The 17,232-nt window shown below is 31.9% G+C and overlaps 1 protein-coding gene and 1 long non-coding RNA gene across 3 annotated transcripts; one reads left to right on the top strand and one right to left on the bottom strand.

Moving 5' to 3' along the window:
- Positions 1 to 2,028: 2,028 nt before the first annotated feature.
- On the top strand, positions 2,029 to 14,485 carry LOC108368492 (uncharacterized). The gene is made up of 3 exons (XR_001848374.1): positions 2,029 to 2,315; positions 2,457 to 2,614; positions 14,475 to 14,485. It is a non-coding gene; the product is annotated as an uncharacterized LOC108368492 (long non-coding RNA).
- LOC108368491 (myb-like protein Y) lies at positions 4,695 to 14,397 on the bottom strand. 2 transcript variants are annotated; one of them, XM_017623339.1, is made up of 2 exons: positions 14,156 to 14,397; positions 4,695 to 5,579 (listed from the first exon to the last, which is right to left on the bottom strand). In XM_017623339.1, the coding sequence occupies exons 1-2, from the start codon at positions 14,241 to 14,243 to the stop codon at positions 5,206 to 5,208; spliced, it is 462 nt and encodes a 153-aa protein (XP_017478828.1). In that variant the 5' UTR covers positions 14,244 to 14,397; the 3' UTR covers positions 4,695 to 5,205. The 2 variants fall into 2 exon arrangements, with proteins under 2 accessions (XP_017478828.1, XP_017478829.1); XM_017623340.1 differs by having other exon boundaries at positions 14,177 to 14,390.
- Positions 14,486 to 17,232: the final 2,747 nt, after the last annotated feature.

The following is a 17,232-nucleotide window of genomic DNA, read 5'->3' as shown; positions in this document are numbered from 1 at the left end:
AAATACAAATAAAAACGTTAAACGTCAAAACGTAAGGGGTATACTTATTTTTGACGCCCACTGTACATCCATACATATATAGCTGCTTAATAACGGCACACAAGGAAAGCTTCCTTTGGGACTGTAGGCAAAATGTTTGGTTACAAACTAGGTTATGGGGTTTAAACACATGCTTGGATTAACAAAATATGTATTGTGCCAGCGGTACAACAAAAAATAAAATAAAATGTAAAAAACTAAAAATTTTAATGATTAAATATATTTTCTTTTTGTTCTTCATTTAAAATTAGTTTTACAATTTTATTGTTTCTTGTCTTCTTTGTATAAATTTCTCATAGTCGTATAAAAATATGTAAAAAATTATATAACATTAGGTGTATCTGTTATGTTGATTTTGTTTTACTCCTTGTTAAATTGTTTATTAAGTAAATAATATTGTAGCGAAAAAATAATAGAAATAAAATATGAGCATTACTATTTATATAGTATCCTTTTTAGTTGAATTTCGCTTTTAGCTGCATTGATGTTGTGAATGTGTTGACAGACGAAACATTGCTTGTGTTTATGTGTAGTCACTGGGTTGCATGGAATATCGGCTGCTTGCTTGCTTGATTATTTAATTTACTTGCGGTTAGTTTAATTGCATTTCGCTTGAGGGGTACATGCAGATTTGCTGGGTTTTGCTTGATTAGGTCGCTGGATATATATAATTAATGGTTTTTTACATCGAAATGTTATACAATTAACATACATACATACATATGTACTAGCAATCAAAAATTGGTGTGCATGCATAAAAACGTACAAACAAACATATTTAACTGCAGAGGGTTCACAAAAATTATATAGGCATGATATATAGTAAGTGTATAATGTTACAAAATATAATCAGTAATTAAAGTAGCACAAAATATTTTTTAGTAAAACAGCAATTTGAACATAATCTTCAAGCCTAAATAAATTCTTGTTGCGTATAAAATTAGAATGCATTTGCGGGTTTCGCAGTTTTATTTAAATATTAACTGTGGAAAGAGAAAACAATAAAGGAAATAAATTAAAATACATTTAAAACAATAGGAGAGGTAAAAATTTAAAATAAAATACTAAGAGATTTTAAACCAAATGAGTTAAAAACATAATAAGGAAAAAGCTTGGCATTTTTAAAATCATTTCGGATATTTACATACATATGTACATACATACAGTGGTGGAAAAATAAATAGGGGCACGACATTTAAACAAATTTTTTCTATTTATCTTTTGTTTATTTAATATTTATTTTGTTTTATAAAAGTGTAGCTCATTATCTAACAAAAACCATATCGCTAGCTGAGAGTGAAAAGTTGCTAAGTCCACTTTTTATGAAAACTCATATTTTGATATAGGAGGCTAGAGAAATTGAATACGCAACGTTTCGAAGATTATAAAGGTACTTATTTTATTTTTTCCTCTTCATAAGAAATAAAAGGAAAATTTGCTAAGTCCCAAAGAAGCACCACAAATCCGATAAGGCCAAAATAATACGACATCTTTTAATAAATATCGAATCCTTCTGATTCTTATGGACTTTTGCTTTGCTTTAAACGCGCAAAATGTTTGATTTAAAGTCTTGCGAAATAGTTAAAGAAAATGGCTATAGGAAGATTTTTTCCTCTCCTCTAAAATTTTTAAAATGGGACTTAGCAACTTTTCTTTCTAAGCTAGCGATATACACTTTTTTCATACACAAAAAAATGCCAAAAATCAACACCTTATTGTACTAAATTTAAATAAAATCAAAAAAAAAAAAAAATTTTTATTTAATCAAAATCTAATTAAAAGGTTGAAAATTTAGACGCAATTTTGCAGAATTTTTATAATTTTTGCATACAGTTTCAAAAATCAATTTATATGGTTTTTGTTAGATAATGAGCTATATGCACTTTTATAAAAAAAAAATAATAGATAATAAAATGAGTCCCTATTTATTGTGTATATGTTTATAAAATTAATTAAGGACTAAATTTTTTAATTTCCTAACTAATTTTTTTTCTTTTCGAACATGTGTTTTTATTAAACCAAAAAACAAATACCTCAGCTATACTTTAGAAAAATAATAAACGCATAAACCCTGTGTACCAGAACATAAAGTTCAAACCTTCTTTAATTTCTGTAATATATACAGACATAATGCAATCTAACATTTCAAAAAATCACTACACGAGCCCCGGACCAGGTAGAAGGAGGTTGTCGCTCCGGGGGGTAATAAACAATAAAATTTTCAATATTGAAGGATCTTTTTCATACAACGCCGAGTCAGTGCCTGCAACGGAGAGGTTACTTGTTGTTGTTGTTGTAGCAGGATACAAATTCCCCAAAGACATTTTGGGGAGTGTTGCTGGAGTGACAGTCCTTGGCCAGATATAAATCTGGGTCGTTCCGGTTACGTAGACCCGACTGTCGTGGGAAGGGGAGAGGTTACTTCGATACGGTTGAATGACCCCTCGCATCACTGATTTCAGTTCCTGCGACTTTTTAAGGTTTTTAAACACGCCCTCGAGTCCTGAAGGAAATTCTCCTGAATCCTGGAGGAAATGCTCCTCTAAGTTGGCAAGTGTTGCAGAGATTAAGGAACGTTGAACTGGACTTTGTCTCCTAGACAAAACTGCTATTATGGCCTAACAAGTCGCGCGGATCTGTAGAAAAATTTTTGTACATACATGGCGTCTGAATTCCAAGGTAAAAGAATGGCTATGCAATATAATAGCACGTTCTACAAAAAAAACTTGTATAACACGCTGTAATAAACTTCAAGGATTGGTTTTACTCTCGCTCACAGTATCAATGAGAACTTGTTCGGACGCGGCCCTGCGGTCGCTTTTGATATGGACTCCACACTATATTTTTGTTCAACCAGTAGCAGCCTTGAGCAAATGCAAATATCTGGCTTTACTCTTCATGAGAAAAAACAACAGAAAACTATTTTAGAGTAAATACCATGGTTGGAAAGATGTGGGGTTTTCCGACTCCGTGCTAGAAGAAACTCATTTTGGCAGAAAGGTCAACACCGAATAATCTGGGAAAAGGGACCCCGCAACCCAAACAGGTCACGAATGGAAAACAGAACTTGACGGGGTGTTTACGGACTCGGCGTTAGAGTTCTATTGCAATGGACATATAATAGCTCACAGTATTCCACATCGGGTTGCTAACCATCTCGATCCGATTTAGATTAAAATTTGAAGGGGTTTTAGATGTTGTTTATCTAATTGATTGCCTTTTCAAACCGCTAAGCTTAGTCATCAGCCCTATACAATAGGAGTGCTGAAGGAGAGCTTATACACTTTTCAACACTTGGCAGCGAGTAACACGGAGTGTATTCCAAAATATCAAAATCTGAGACTGATGCTTTGTGTTTTTAAGTTTTTGAATACTATGTTGAATAGTAGATTACTAAGAGATCGAAGGAAACGAGTTTTGACAATAAAAAGCACATCGTTTTGTCTTTGTGATGAGGAAACCATTTTGCGGACTGAATTGGTTTACTCCAAGAGACTTACAATCACCGTGTAGGTAAACTGAGAAAGAAATAACTACCAGAGAGCAGTAGAGGACTTAAGTAGATTAGACTCTGTGCCTATCCTTTCGGTAGAAAGGGCATGCATCCTTTGAATATCTTCTTCTTTTGAGAATGAACTTCTTCTTTCTTCTTTTTTGAGATTAATCACAGCAGAGTATTTTGTTTACTAAACATCTGTGAGTAATGTTTTATGAGTAAAATTAGTTTTGGATATTAAAAACATTCGTTTTTCCCCTTCGTTTGGATTAACTAAACTTTATTGTAATCATATTTCATGAATTTTTATACGAGTGCAAATAAATGTTTCGCTTGTCAAATAGCTTGTTTGGGAAAAGATGTGATTATATATCCAAATATTTATGTACATACATATATAAAGTTTTAAGCAAAATTTGCGGTTTGAAAAGAAATAAAAATGTTTGTAAGAAAATCGATTAGTTCTTTTTGCAAATACATACATATCTATGTATGTAAGTAGTCAATGTCAAAACTTTTACATGTTTCCATGTACTTATGCATGTTTATGTATGTACACTTGTGGTCAGCTGACTAAGTCAAGTGACCTTTTTACTTGTTTTGGCTATCCGTCTGTTGTTTATTCAATGTTTTTTTTTTTTCTTTTATAAAAGTGTAGCACTTTACCTAACCAAAAAAATTCAACAAACTTTAACATTTGCATCCGAAAATTTTAAACTTCTTATTCAGAGTTTTAGAAAAATTTTGGGTATGCAGTTTTGTAGCTCTTTTGATTTAATATGTTAAAGTGCAAATTTTAAAACGCCAGAAAGTCGCGTTGATTTTTAATAATTAATTTTTTTTTGCTGATGGTGCTAGGCATTATCTGCCATACAAACGAAATGGTCGCGCATAATTTATATGGAAGAAATTGCACAACACCGTCAACCAAAAAAAAAATATATTAAAAATCAACACGATTTCCTAGCGTCTTGATATTTGCACTTTAACCCACTAACATTTAATGAGGTACAAAACTGCATACCCAGAATTTTGAATTCTGAAAAACTTGCGGGTGCAAATGTTGTTGTTTGTTGATTTTTTAATAATTTTTGCACAAAGTTTTAAATGTGGATTTAAGTGGCGCTAGTTATTTATAAATTATAGAACTAGAATTTTATAAAAAAAATATAAACATTAAATAAACAATAGAAAAATTAGCAAGACTAGTCAAAATGTCACTTGACTTAATCAACTGACCACAAGGGTAAGTAGTCAATGTTAAAACTTTTACATAGTATTTCCATGTACTTATGTACGTCCATATCTATGCGTGTTTGTGTGTATGTTTTTATGTTATTTTCTATGAATGTGTGTATGTTATTTGCGTATGTGTTTACAACATGGATAAGACAGTTTAACTAAAAATAGTTAGGACATAGCACAGGGTTGAGTTAAGCGTGTACAAAATTATGTTAAAACACAAAAATTCTATTAAGTAGTATATGTCGAATAAACTAATTAGGCATTTACAAAATAAAATAAATATATACGAATTTTTTTAAAACATTTAAAGCCAATTTTGGTTTTTTTTTATATATTTAGTGTAGTAGTGGTTTTAATGCTTTTGTTTTTTTATGGATTTTTTTAATGATGATTATTATAGTATTATTAGGTATTATTGCTGTTTTCTACACTTTTGTATTGGATGGCTTAGTCAATTGTGCTGTGGCGCTCGCCGTTATGGTTGTGGTGGATTTTTTCGTCTTTTCTATAAATGGTTTAATATATCTAATATTATTGATGTTGCTGAGGTTACTGCTGCCAATGCCAGGATCACTACTGGTTTTCGTTTGAGTTATTGTTTTCGTTTGTTGTTGTTGCTGTTGTTGTTGTTGTTGTTGTTGTTGTTTTGGTATTGTGGTAGTAGTACTTATTGTAGTGGTAGTACAAATATTGGTTTTAGTTTTTGGCATTATGGTAGTAGTTGTGGTAGTTGTTGTTGCAGTAGGAAAGCTGCATTTACTGTTAAGTAGCGCATGCGCTTTGGGAATGCGTAAACCCACTGCAAACAATAATAGAAAGAAACATGAATAAAATAAAAGGTGTTAAATAAATTAATCAGCAATAAATTACAACGTTAAAAAAGCGTAGCAACATAATATAAGACAACATTTTTTACTAAATAATATATAGGGTAATTTCTAGCTTTTGATTGATAAAAAAAAAAATAAAAACATTTTGCAAAAATTCTTTATTAATTGTTAGGGTAGCTAAATTGCGGTTTAGAACTTTTCTAATAGAACACAAAAAAATGCTTTAAACAACAACACGAGACAGCGCATTAGTATTTGTAACAAATTTCATTTGCTTGCTTAGTAGTTATGCTAAATACAGTGACATATTTAAGTTTCATGACAAAAAAATGTTCAAAAATTAAAACTTGTATTGAAACAACAACGATTTCTCTAGCAAATGTATGAGCTGTGCACAACGATTTAAGATTAGTACTGAATATTATTTTTATTATGCTTATTAATATTAACATTATAAACAATAGTCGTATTCAAAGTTTTGGACATTTTTTTTTTAATATTTTGTTTAAAATAGGATTTTATGTAATATACCATTATCATGACGCTTAATACATTTTCATAAGCATCAAATGTGCTCTATATGTAGTACTTATTTTCAGCTTAACGTTTTGTAAATAATGTGAAGAAAAAATAACTTATGTAATTGCCACATTTACATTTCGACAATGAGACATTCACAACTTTAAAATAAATGATTTATGCTGTTTTTATTTTCATTTCTTATTTCGAAAAATCTTAGCTGCATACGAGCTGGCAAAAAATTTGGTATATATGTAGTTTTATATACTGCTTTTAAAGATTATGTATATATGTATGTATGTACATATTTTTACCATCAAAAAAGCCCAGAACTCAGAAATTTGTTTTGTTTTTTTTTATGATTATTTTGTGTGTTTTTATAGGCGTGTGTAATTGTTGGTTATGTTTATGCATTTCTCTTTTGCGTGAAATGAACTGACTGACATTTAGTGATTATGGATTTATTTTTACACATTTTAGTACTTTAAACAGCAAGTGTGAATATAAAAGAAAAGCTTTAAAATGTACAAGAAAATCTTTGTTTTGTTAGTAACGATATGTATATATGTAAATATAATTTTTTGCTACCTTTTTACAGAACATAACTTAAGAATAAGAACTTATAGAATATATAAACTTTATTGAAATAAATTAATAAATGTAAAAAACTGTTTGGAAAACATTAAAGCAGATTTGGAGAGTGGAAAACGTTTGTCGTGCAGTAAACAAGCTAGCCGAAAAAGTTATTATTCACCGAACTTATAAAAGCATAAANTTGAATATAAAAGAAAAGCTTTAAAATGTACAAGAAAATCTTTGTTTTGTTAGTAACGATATGTATATATGTAAGTATAATTTTTTGCTAACTTTTTACAGAACATAACTTAAGAATAAGAACTTATAGAATACATAAACTTTATAGAAATAAATTAATAAATGTAAAAAACTGTTTGGAAAACATTAAAGCAGATTTGGAGAGTTGAAAACGTTTGTCGTACAGTTAAGTAAAATTTTTAATGAAACAAAAAAATTTAACAAGCTAGCCGAAAAAGTTATTATTCACCGAACTTATAAAAGCATAAAACCGTTGCCACGATGCGCCGGCACGACGCACATCTACATAGGTACATCAGACCAAAGCTTAGTTTTGTTTTATAGCTTTTCTGTTTTTGCAGCCAATGTAGAGGAAAAGGTTCCGCCTAACACACGAAGCAACAATAAATATGGAAATTTGTTTCCGAAAATTTACCAATACCTTAGTTTTGTCAATATAACTCAATAATACTCATGTACGCTACGTTTTGACGCTCGTTGCTGGCAAAATACTGACTGCTATGCTAAGAGCTTATATGGATGACGTTTCAATCATCATCGACTGAAATTAACTGTTGACCCTCAGCTCTCTGGCGAGCAAGACGAGAAAGCCCNTGAAATTAGAAAGAAGTGAAGCTATGCTAAGAGCTTATATGGATGACGTTTCAATCATCATCGACGGAAATTAACTGTTGACCCTCAGCTCTCTGGCGAGCAAGACGAGAAAGCCCATGAACGAATGGGCTACGGAATTAATGTGAGCGTTAACGCAGAGAAGACCGACATAGTAGTAGTCACTACTGAATCACAAGACTTCGGTCTGGAGAAAATTTCTGACCACTCTAAAGTCAATAGCAAAGTGTAGTGGAAACTCACTGTGAATGAGCGGACAAAGCAAGCAACAATGGCCTTGCTCTACTTTAGGACATTTGACACCAACCGGTGCGCACCACAACGGCGAGCCTAGAAGCTAAGAACACAACGTTTACAACTGTCGCAAAGCTTTACAAATAAGGTCATGGCAAACAGACTACGAGATAACGAGTTTCGAAAGGAGCTATAGTGGAGGTTGATATGACGTTCATTTACACAGTAGCCGACAGTCAGTAGCCAGTTGCCAACGTAATTCTTGTTTCTGCTTAAAATGTTTTCCATTTGTACCAACCAAAATAGTGGTTCAGTTCATTTTACAATTCTCGAAGCCGAATTACAGCTCTCAATATTCCCACGCTATAACAAAACTCACCAAATTACTATTATCATAATTAGGATGCACGAAAGTAGGCAGCAAAAATATAAATTTTTATTAAAAAAAAATTACCTACATATCGCACATTTGTTGCAAGCGTCATAACCCAAAAAGTCGAAGACTCGAAAGAAAAACGGATTTAAAGTTTTGAATTTACATATCGTCACCTGAAATGCAAAAGGATGTAACAAACATCATCGTTGCAAGGCAAAAAGTCATAACTAATAAAAAATTCAAAACTCACTTTTTGATTTATGTGATGGATTTCATCGAATTACAACTCCCCACATCAATTTTATGAAAAAAAAAATAAATATTAGTCCATTTCATTTACGATGTTGTTACGTCTTTTTGCATTTCAGTTGACGATATACTCACATAGTAAAAATGAATGCATACATAGTTTGTGCTAGNAATAACAAAGTGTAGTGGAAACTCACTGTGAATGAGCGGACAAAGCAAGCAACAATGGCCTTGCTCTACTTTAGGACATTTGACACCGACAGGTGCGCTCCACAACGGCGAGCCTAGAAGCTAAGAACACAACGTTTACAACTGTCGCAAAGCTTTACAAATAAGGTCATGGCAAACAGACTACGAGGTAATGCATCTGAGTTTCGAAAGGAGCTATAGTGGAGGTTGATATGACGTTCATTTACACAGTAGCCGACAGTCAGTAGCCAGTTGCCACTGCGGATTTTAGTATGTATATGGTTACCTATCGGCTATCAGTCGCCATACATAATACGAGTATTTGACTGCATTACCAACGTAAGAAGTGATAATACTTTTGGTAATAAAAATTTCCGGTTACAAACTCATCGGTAACTGCAGAATACGCCTGTTAAGGTCAAAGGTAACAAATTCGGTCTAATTTGCAAAAACCAATCAATGATCAATCGAAGCCTGCCATGTGTTGAGCAGTAAGCAACGGTTGTCTCAACATGTTGGCAGAACGATTGCTAGGTGTACATTCGGCATTTTATTGGTGTTCATTCTTGTTTCTGCTTTAAATGTTTTCCATTTGTACCAACCAAAATAGTGGTTCAGTTCATTTTACAATTCTCGAAGCCGAATTACAGCTCTCATTATTCCCACGCAACAACAAAACTCACCAAATTAATATAATCATAATTAGGACGCACGAATGTTGGCAGCAAAAATAAAAATTTATATTTTAAAAAATTTACCTACATATCACACACACATTTGTTGCAAGCGTCATAATCCAAAAAGTTAAAAACTCGAAAGAAGAACGGATTTAAAGTTTTGAATTTACATATCGTCATCTGAAATGCAAAAAGACGTAACAAACATCATCGTTGCAATGCAAAAAGTCATAACTAATAAAAAATTCTAAACTCACTTTTTCCATTTCATTTACGATGTTGTTACGTCTTTTCGCATTTCAGGTGACGATATACTCACATAGTAAAAATGAATGCATACATAGTTTGTGCTAGTGAGCTACTGGTAATCGGTAGAGCTATGAAAGACCGCCTTTTGCATACTTAACTCAATTTTGTGTTATTTTGGACTATGGCAATCTCTAAGAAAATGTGCGGAAAGTATATTAAAATAAATATTTAAGTTTTTGTGCATTTCTAAGCGCTTAAAATTAACCTTTTTCTTTATAAGTTTAGGCGTCCTAATTATGACAATAGTCATGTGGTGAATTTTGCCGCGGCACACGCATAGTGTTGTGCTGTTAGGGTTTTAAGAACTGAGTTGCACTATCTTGTGGACAGCTGACATACATACATACTTATGTACACATTTTCATAGTTGCGACGATAAAGCGGCCAAAAATATACAATATGTATCTTTTTATTATCTCATTTTTACTTCAAAGCAAACAGGTGAAAAACAACGTTAACACAAAGCTATTTAATTGCAATAAAATTGGATAAACAAATAATTTTCTAAATGTAAGTACTGTATAACGGATTGCAGCAGTTAGTGTTGGAGAAACAAACATTTTGTGGTTAGTGCAATTAATACGAAAAAAAAAAAATTTGATAAAAAACAAATTTAAGGTAGCGGGGCCCATTGCAAATTTACAAGTTGTTCCACAAATGGGTGAAGAATTTAAATTTTAATTATTTATTTTTTTTTTTTTGTAATTTATTTACACAATTCTTTTGGTTGCACACACTCAACGTCTGCGCTGCTGTACTGGCACAATGTGTGTTTTTGTATTGGTTGTTTAACTAGTTGTTGATTGAAGTCTAAAGAGAAACAATAGTGATACCAAAATAACGAAAACAGCTTTGTTTTATTTTTAATTTTTGTAATATTGTGCATCAAATCGTTTATTTCAATCAAGTTTTTCTCTATGGTTGTCATAATTATATATGTATGTAAGTATATTCTACAAATATAATTATTTATTTTTATGTTGCTGATTTTTATTTTTTAATGATGATTTATTTTTATAATATATGCAGATATTATGGTTCTTTTATATAATATCATATCAAATATATACTTGGTTTGTGTGTATATAATTACGGTTAGTTGTTGTTTATTTATTATACGCTAGAAAGAAGGATATCTACGCAAGTGGTTTTAATAATTATTTAGGACTGCAATTTTTCTATTTGAGCAACGCGTCAACAAATCAGTGTTGATTGGACTTTTGTGGGCGTGAAAAAAATCGAATTTAACTAAGAATAATGTTTGCAGACAATAAAAAAAACGAATGAGGCTTTAATTAAGAAAATCTGAACAGTCCAAAGTTGAATATTTCCGAACAAAAAACTGGTTGCGATTCCCAAAATTTATCTAGAAAGGTATTAAAGCGCTGTTAAAAGAGTTTAGATATACGAGGCGAACACTGAAACCATCGTAGTATGATTTTCGTAAAATATACGTAAATACCATTACTGTTCCAAATTGTGACGAACGTAGGCATAAAAAGTTTATACATACACACACATATCGACATTCATAGCTATACGATTTCAGCGATAGCATTTTTCATACATTGATAGCCCGATATGCGTCAACTTGAAATGTCTACTACGAACAAAAAGTAAATCCTCCAAATGATAAATTTGAAAGCTTCCTAAAAGAGCATTTTCGCTCTATCTCCATGAAAAAACAGCTAAAATTGCCTTACGAAGTTTTTGACTTCGTTATAAAAAGCTACAAATTTCTTTAGTATCAAGGAAAAATTAGTTGCCTACAAAAATTTCAAGTTTTATGGTGTCTGAAATTAAATTTAGTTGGGTGGTAAATTACAAAATTTACTTAACATGTCGAAGGAGGTATTTATTTATGATGTGCATATACTATATCGTTGACTGAATGGAAAATCGCCATATCCCGGCTACTGCCTCGAATGCTCAGAATTCTGAAATAGGGCGTTTTTCAACCGTTTGCTGAATAGGGCGTTCTCGAACCAAAGATCGAGAAAACACTTGTGAAATGCAGCTTGGGAGACAAAAGAATTAAATTTTTACATCAGGTTGTTACGGGAAATGAAACTGCATCCATTACAAGAATACCAAACGAAACAAAATCATCGGTACAGCCCGGTGAACCCGATCGCATTCTCGCAATCAAAGCAAGACATCTGCATCTGGCGTGATTTGAAAATTTCAGTATACTATAAGTTGCTGAAACCATCTCAACTCATCGCTAGTGACGTCTACTAGCAATAATTGATAGACCTTAGAGAACTATTGAAAGAAATGAACAGAATGGTTGTATGACATGCTGTTGCGAAGTGTGTGCTTCAGCAAGTGGAATTTATGCCATAATAAAGCAATACCTCATTTCGCTTTGTCAGTAAAAAAAACAAAACACTTGGAAGGCCAAAACCGGGACGTGTTACAGCATTATGTATATCTCTCAAAAATAGTTCTCTGCGATGACAGGCTCAAAATTTGATTTGGAAATTTGTTTCAACACCAAAGATGATAACTGCTTAAGAGTTGAAACCTCAAGTTGCCTTATAGTTTAAGCGCCTCAGAAAAGGATGTCATCGACCAAAATTTGGTTCACACAGGACTAATCGCATTCGATTCTTAAGGCCTTTAACTATAATAAACCGTCTAAACCGTCTAAAAAAATTTTGGTTTTTTGGTCGATGATACCATTTTCTCACATTTATGTATGTACTAGGGATGTTGACATCACTTCTAACATTCGCATCGACATTTGGATTCACAACAAATTAAACATACTTGCTTCTTTTCAACTTTGGCTTTTCCATTAAAATGCTTTATAGGTATAACACTGGTTTAATGTTCTAAAAAGTACTTTTTTGCATTACTACTGTAACTTATATAATTTGTAGTAATAAAAACAACGGGCCGTCTGCATAATAACTTATTGTTTAACTAAAAACATACGAATAAATCGTCGTAGGACTAGAGCGAAAAATATTTATGATGTGAAAATCCTCTCGAAATAAGCTTTCAAACTAGAAGTGCATACATATCTTGCAATAAATATCAATTGTGAATTTCATTCAGTGATGAGCAAATACTTTTACAATCGAAATACTAAGTTCATACCCTTTTTAAGACAAAGTAAAATTTCCAATTTTAAACAAGAACACTTTTCCCTCAGTTAAATTTGGTATTTCATTTGGCCCAAAAGTCAACCCAGCCACTGATCGCCAACTTTGTTCCACATTCGCGCTTTCATTTTCAATATGATCATATTTTTTTCTCCGAAATTTTCACTCACTTGCTGTACAAAACTTTGAATACGAGGTTTGTTTCCTTAACAAATAACTACAAAGTTGATTAAATAATATTAAAAAAAACAGGCGAAGAAGAAACAATATTAAAGTAACGAAAATTGTTGTGTTTTTATATGTATGTAATTATAACAACAAAAAATCATAAGCAATTAAAAACAATTTTCAATACAATAAAAATAGAAAAAAAGTATACTTATATATGGAGATAACATCTTCTAATTGAGTTTTAAATTGATAATTGATTTGTATTGGCGTGTTACACATTTGCAAATGCTACTTGGATATCTGTAAGTCAAAAAATTAAGCTAAACCACACAAGAGCAATAGTTGTAGCAATACTAAGTGAAATTTATAAAAATAATAAATATGTATATAAACATTTTACCTATGCAAGTGTTTTGCATTTTGATGGTTCCAAAAGTTTTAAAAGGAAAACTGTTCCCTTTCGTTATTTTTTCTACTGTTAGCTGTTGGAAAATCGTCAATCGAAAAAAGTGTACAAATGCAATGCAACAAAATTCTCTGTCATCTAAAACTGCACTCATTAATTGATTTCCGAATTTTGTGTAGTTGGTACTATTTTATTTCGAAATCTATAACTGTTTTGTTGTTGACCAAACACAAAATTTAAACAAAAAAAATTGATATTCGTATAAATGTAAAATGGTTGAAATTAAAGCATTGCAAGTCACTTGCACTAATAAAAAGTAAAGGCTGTCTAGATTGCGCTGAAAAGCACGCAAAAGAAAATCAAATGGGCAGCAGCTAACAAAAATTATGCCTCCTACAATGCTTAATAGCCATATAACATATAAAGATACATAAGTATCTGATCATATATATGTACGTACATATTTCTTTAGTAATTATTTTTTTCTAAAACAGTTACTTTTGCTGTAATGAAACTATTAGTTTTTTTTTTACTGAGTTTTGCATTCACTTTGCTACGTGTCTATGCACTTTAGCAAATAGTATATAGCTAGTGAATGTCTAACCAAAAACACAACTACATACATACATTTGATTGCTTTTGTTGCATATCGCAATTGCTTTGTTTTTTTCTCTGATTGTGCACTGCGGATCTACATATTATATACTGTGCATTATTAGGTTATTGCTTGAATTTATTTCATAGATTTCACTTTTTCACCTGTTGGCATTTAACTCTCAATTTATTACTTTGAATAACGTTAGTTATTGCACTACCGTTTGTGGTGTTGTATATACTTTTTATTTATCTAAAAATTTACTTTTTAATCTGTGATATTCACCTCTTGGCAGTGTGGCGCCAGTGCGTGAAAATATCGAATCCATATCGTTGCTCAAATCACGTGACATACTATGGCGCCATGGTGCACCCACATTATTGCCGGAAGCGCTGTTGAGACGGCTGTAAAAAGGTAAATAAAAAACATTCAATGTTGTTTTGGTAAGACAAAAAGAACTTAAGTTTCTTATCAAAACGATTTCAATGAGTGCAGATATTTAAAAGAGCGAGCAACATGCATAGATTTAGTTTAGGCGATATTTAGTAAAGCAAGATGAGTGAGTTAGATCAGAAGTACATAGTTTAAAAGCGCTTAGCACAAATATAAATTGGATAAATTTAAAGAATTTCTAAACAAGCGAAATGTTGCATATATTTAGGAGCAATAATAAAAATGAAAATACTTGGCGTTTATTATTAAATTATGGTATTTTCCTATGCGAAATGTTTGACCTTCAAAACTCAGCTAATATCCCCTTTCCCTTTGGACCAACGCCGACAAGCAGCACGTTTCCTTAGCCTCCTCTTGATGGACTAGCCGATTTAGGCAGGGTCTAGTGGTGCCACTACAACAGCAACCTTCAAAAGGGAAACTTTTTATGCGGCAAATAAACATTTTGATTTACACACAAAAATGAGGAAGAAGTCATTGAAAATGCACTAAAGGCCGCTAAAGCTATCCTTAATTATTTAGCTGCCGACAGAACGAAAAAACATTAACTTTCAGGCGTTCCTAATTGTATCGTTTGATTGTATCAAATATACATATTAGCGATTTCCCTTAAAAATCTGCAAATCTAAAATGACGGTAACTGTGAGACGCTAACTGCTCTGCAGTATTTTGGGTTACATAAGCAAAGTTAATTACCGTGACAAAGATGTAAATCAAAAATAATTACAGGGATTCATTCCGACAAAATTGTGAGAAAGAAATGGAAAGATTATAAAACTTGCAATGCACTAAGAAAAAATATCAGCTGAATACATTTCTTTGGACACATGATTTGGTAACTATAACCAAATAATGTAGATATAAGCAAATCATGTGGTGGGAGAAACATATTTAGTTCACATAACAAAACTATTTTGTCATTTTGAGTCTACAGAGGAGTCATGCTTAAGGGGGTATACTATTCGATCTTGTAGATCATCCAAAACGTTTACACATATCCAAAATGCTACGAGCAACATTTACCGTAAATCTAATATCGTAAATTTAATATCGTAAATTCTAAACTTACAAGCAGCAATTGGATTTGAAAATTGATAAAATTCTACCTAAACGACTAATATTGGCAAGACTCCTCATAACTCGTTGCTTAATAGTTATCGGTCTAAAGCAGTTTAGAAGCGAATAGAGAAAAGTAAAATTTTCATAGATTATAAAATTATAATAACAAAAAATTATTCATATCGTCACCATGAATGAAAAAGCCCCTATTTGACAAATTTTTAAATTCTACAGGAGAAGCAAAAAGCTTTCTAAATTAACATATCGTATCCCTAAATCAAAAGCAGTCACAACTGAAAATTTTTCAAATTTTTATTTTCCCCTAAAATAATTCACAGGTCATATCGAGCCCTAACCGCCAAAATAACATAAGCGACATTTTTTTCAAAATTTTCTTTTTAATGCAGAAATGCATCTAGATGCTCTAGGAATATTTCTGCATCAAAAAGAAAATTTTGAAAAAAATGTTGCTTACGTTATTTTGGCGGTTAGGGCTCGAAATATCCAACGTTCGCCAAAATGTCTTCTTTGTCACCATATTCTTTAACTGAACATTTAGGAACTCTTGAGTTGTGACTGTTTTCGATTTTGGGTGCGGTATATAAAAAGCAAAAGAGCTAATTTTTTTTTTTAAGTTAAACTTTTTTTTTGTATGGGTGTAACTTAGAGAAAACTAACGGAACATTAAACAAAAATTCATTTTCAACAAAGGCTCACATAGAGCCTTTTACATTGATGGTGAGAATTAAAGATTTTGCTGATGCTGAGGGACGCATGCGTAGAGGCAAAGAGAAGAGAGTCAACGGTAACAAGATAACGAACAACAGGAGGAAAATTGCTCTCGCAGCTCCTAAGAAATGTTGACATTGCAAATGCACCCATTTACTTAGTTTGTCATAAAAAACAATAATGGCATGAATTTTTTAGCACATATGCATGATTGAATTTTATTAATTGTTAGTAGATATTTCTTGAACAGCGCGTATAAAAAGTCAGAAGCATTACTCTCTTAAATGTACACTTTCACCCAATGTGGTTTCTGGGCAAAAAAAAAAAAACTAAAACGAGTGATTAACATAGGGCTATTTTGAAGTCAACTTAACACTATCATGGGAGTTTTTCAGAGACTTCAGAAAATAATAATCTGAGGGTGCATAATAATCCTTGCCGAGTCAATAAACTTTGTGTTTGTGTGATCGAACACAACACATTTTCTGTTTTTAGTTATAGTCAATTGTTTAATCGATTGCTGTCATCTCCTCAACTTATGACAGTAGTAATCGTTTGACCAGACCAGACCAGTATCACCTTATAATGGGCAAATTGCTTCTATTCCCACCAAACACACAACATCACCTTTCGTGAAGTCAATCCTGTTTTTGCTCGATTTCAGTTTGCTTCAAAAGTGAATCGCATATTCCCAAACATTGAAATTCCTTTTTATCAACCAGTTTCCAAATAGTTTGGTACGTAAATGCTGTTAAGTGATGGATGTATAGTTGCCTCAGAAAACTGATCCATAAATCTGGCGTATAATAGTTTTTGTAGTTGGGAGCTCTTTCTGACGCAGTATCGTCCCCAAAAACGGGTTTCCTCTTTACTTCACTAATCTTCACGAATTTTCTTAGTTAAACTGTATTAACGTTATAGTCTCAAACCCTATCTTTTTTTAATTAAAAAGGGACATCGAAATTCGCATTTGTCGACTTAAAAACAAAGTATTTTTTATAGTCTGTGAAGTTGAAATTATTTAGTTCAGTTTCGCCCGAATATTTATCGTTCTCTAATTCAATGCTCGAATATTAAAAGCTAACTACGTAGAAAATTAT

The sequence above is a fragment of the Rhagoletis zephyria genome, unplaced genomic scaffold (genome assembly GCF_001687245.7).
Source record: "Rhagoletis zephyria isolate East Lansing unplaced genomic scaffold, Rhagoletis_zephyria_1.1 Rzeph_scaffold_03144, whole genome shotgun sequence".
Classification (NCBI taxonomy): domain Eukaryota; kingdom Metazoa; phylum Arthropoda; class Insecta; order Diptera; family Tephritidae; genus Rhagoletis; species Rhagoletis zephyria.
The sequence above is the reverse complement of the archived record's forward strand: the minus strand, read 5'-3'. Positions and strand labels throughout refer to the sequence as shown.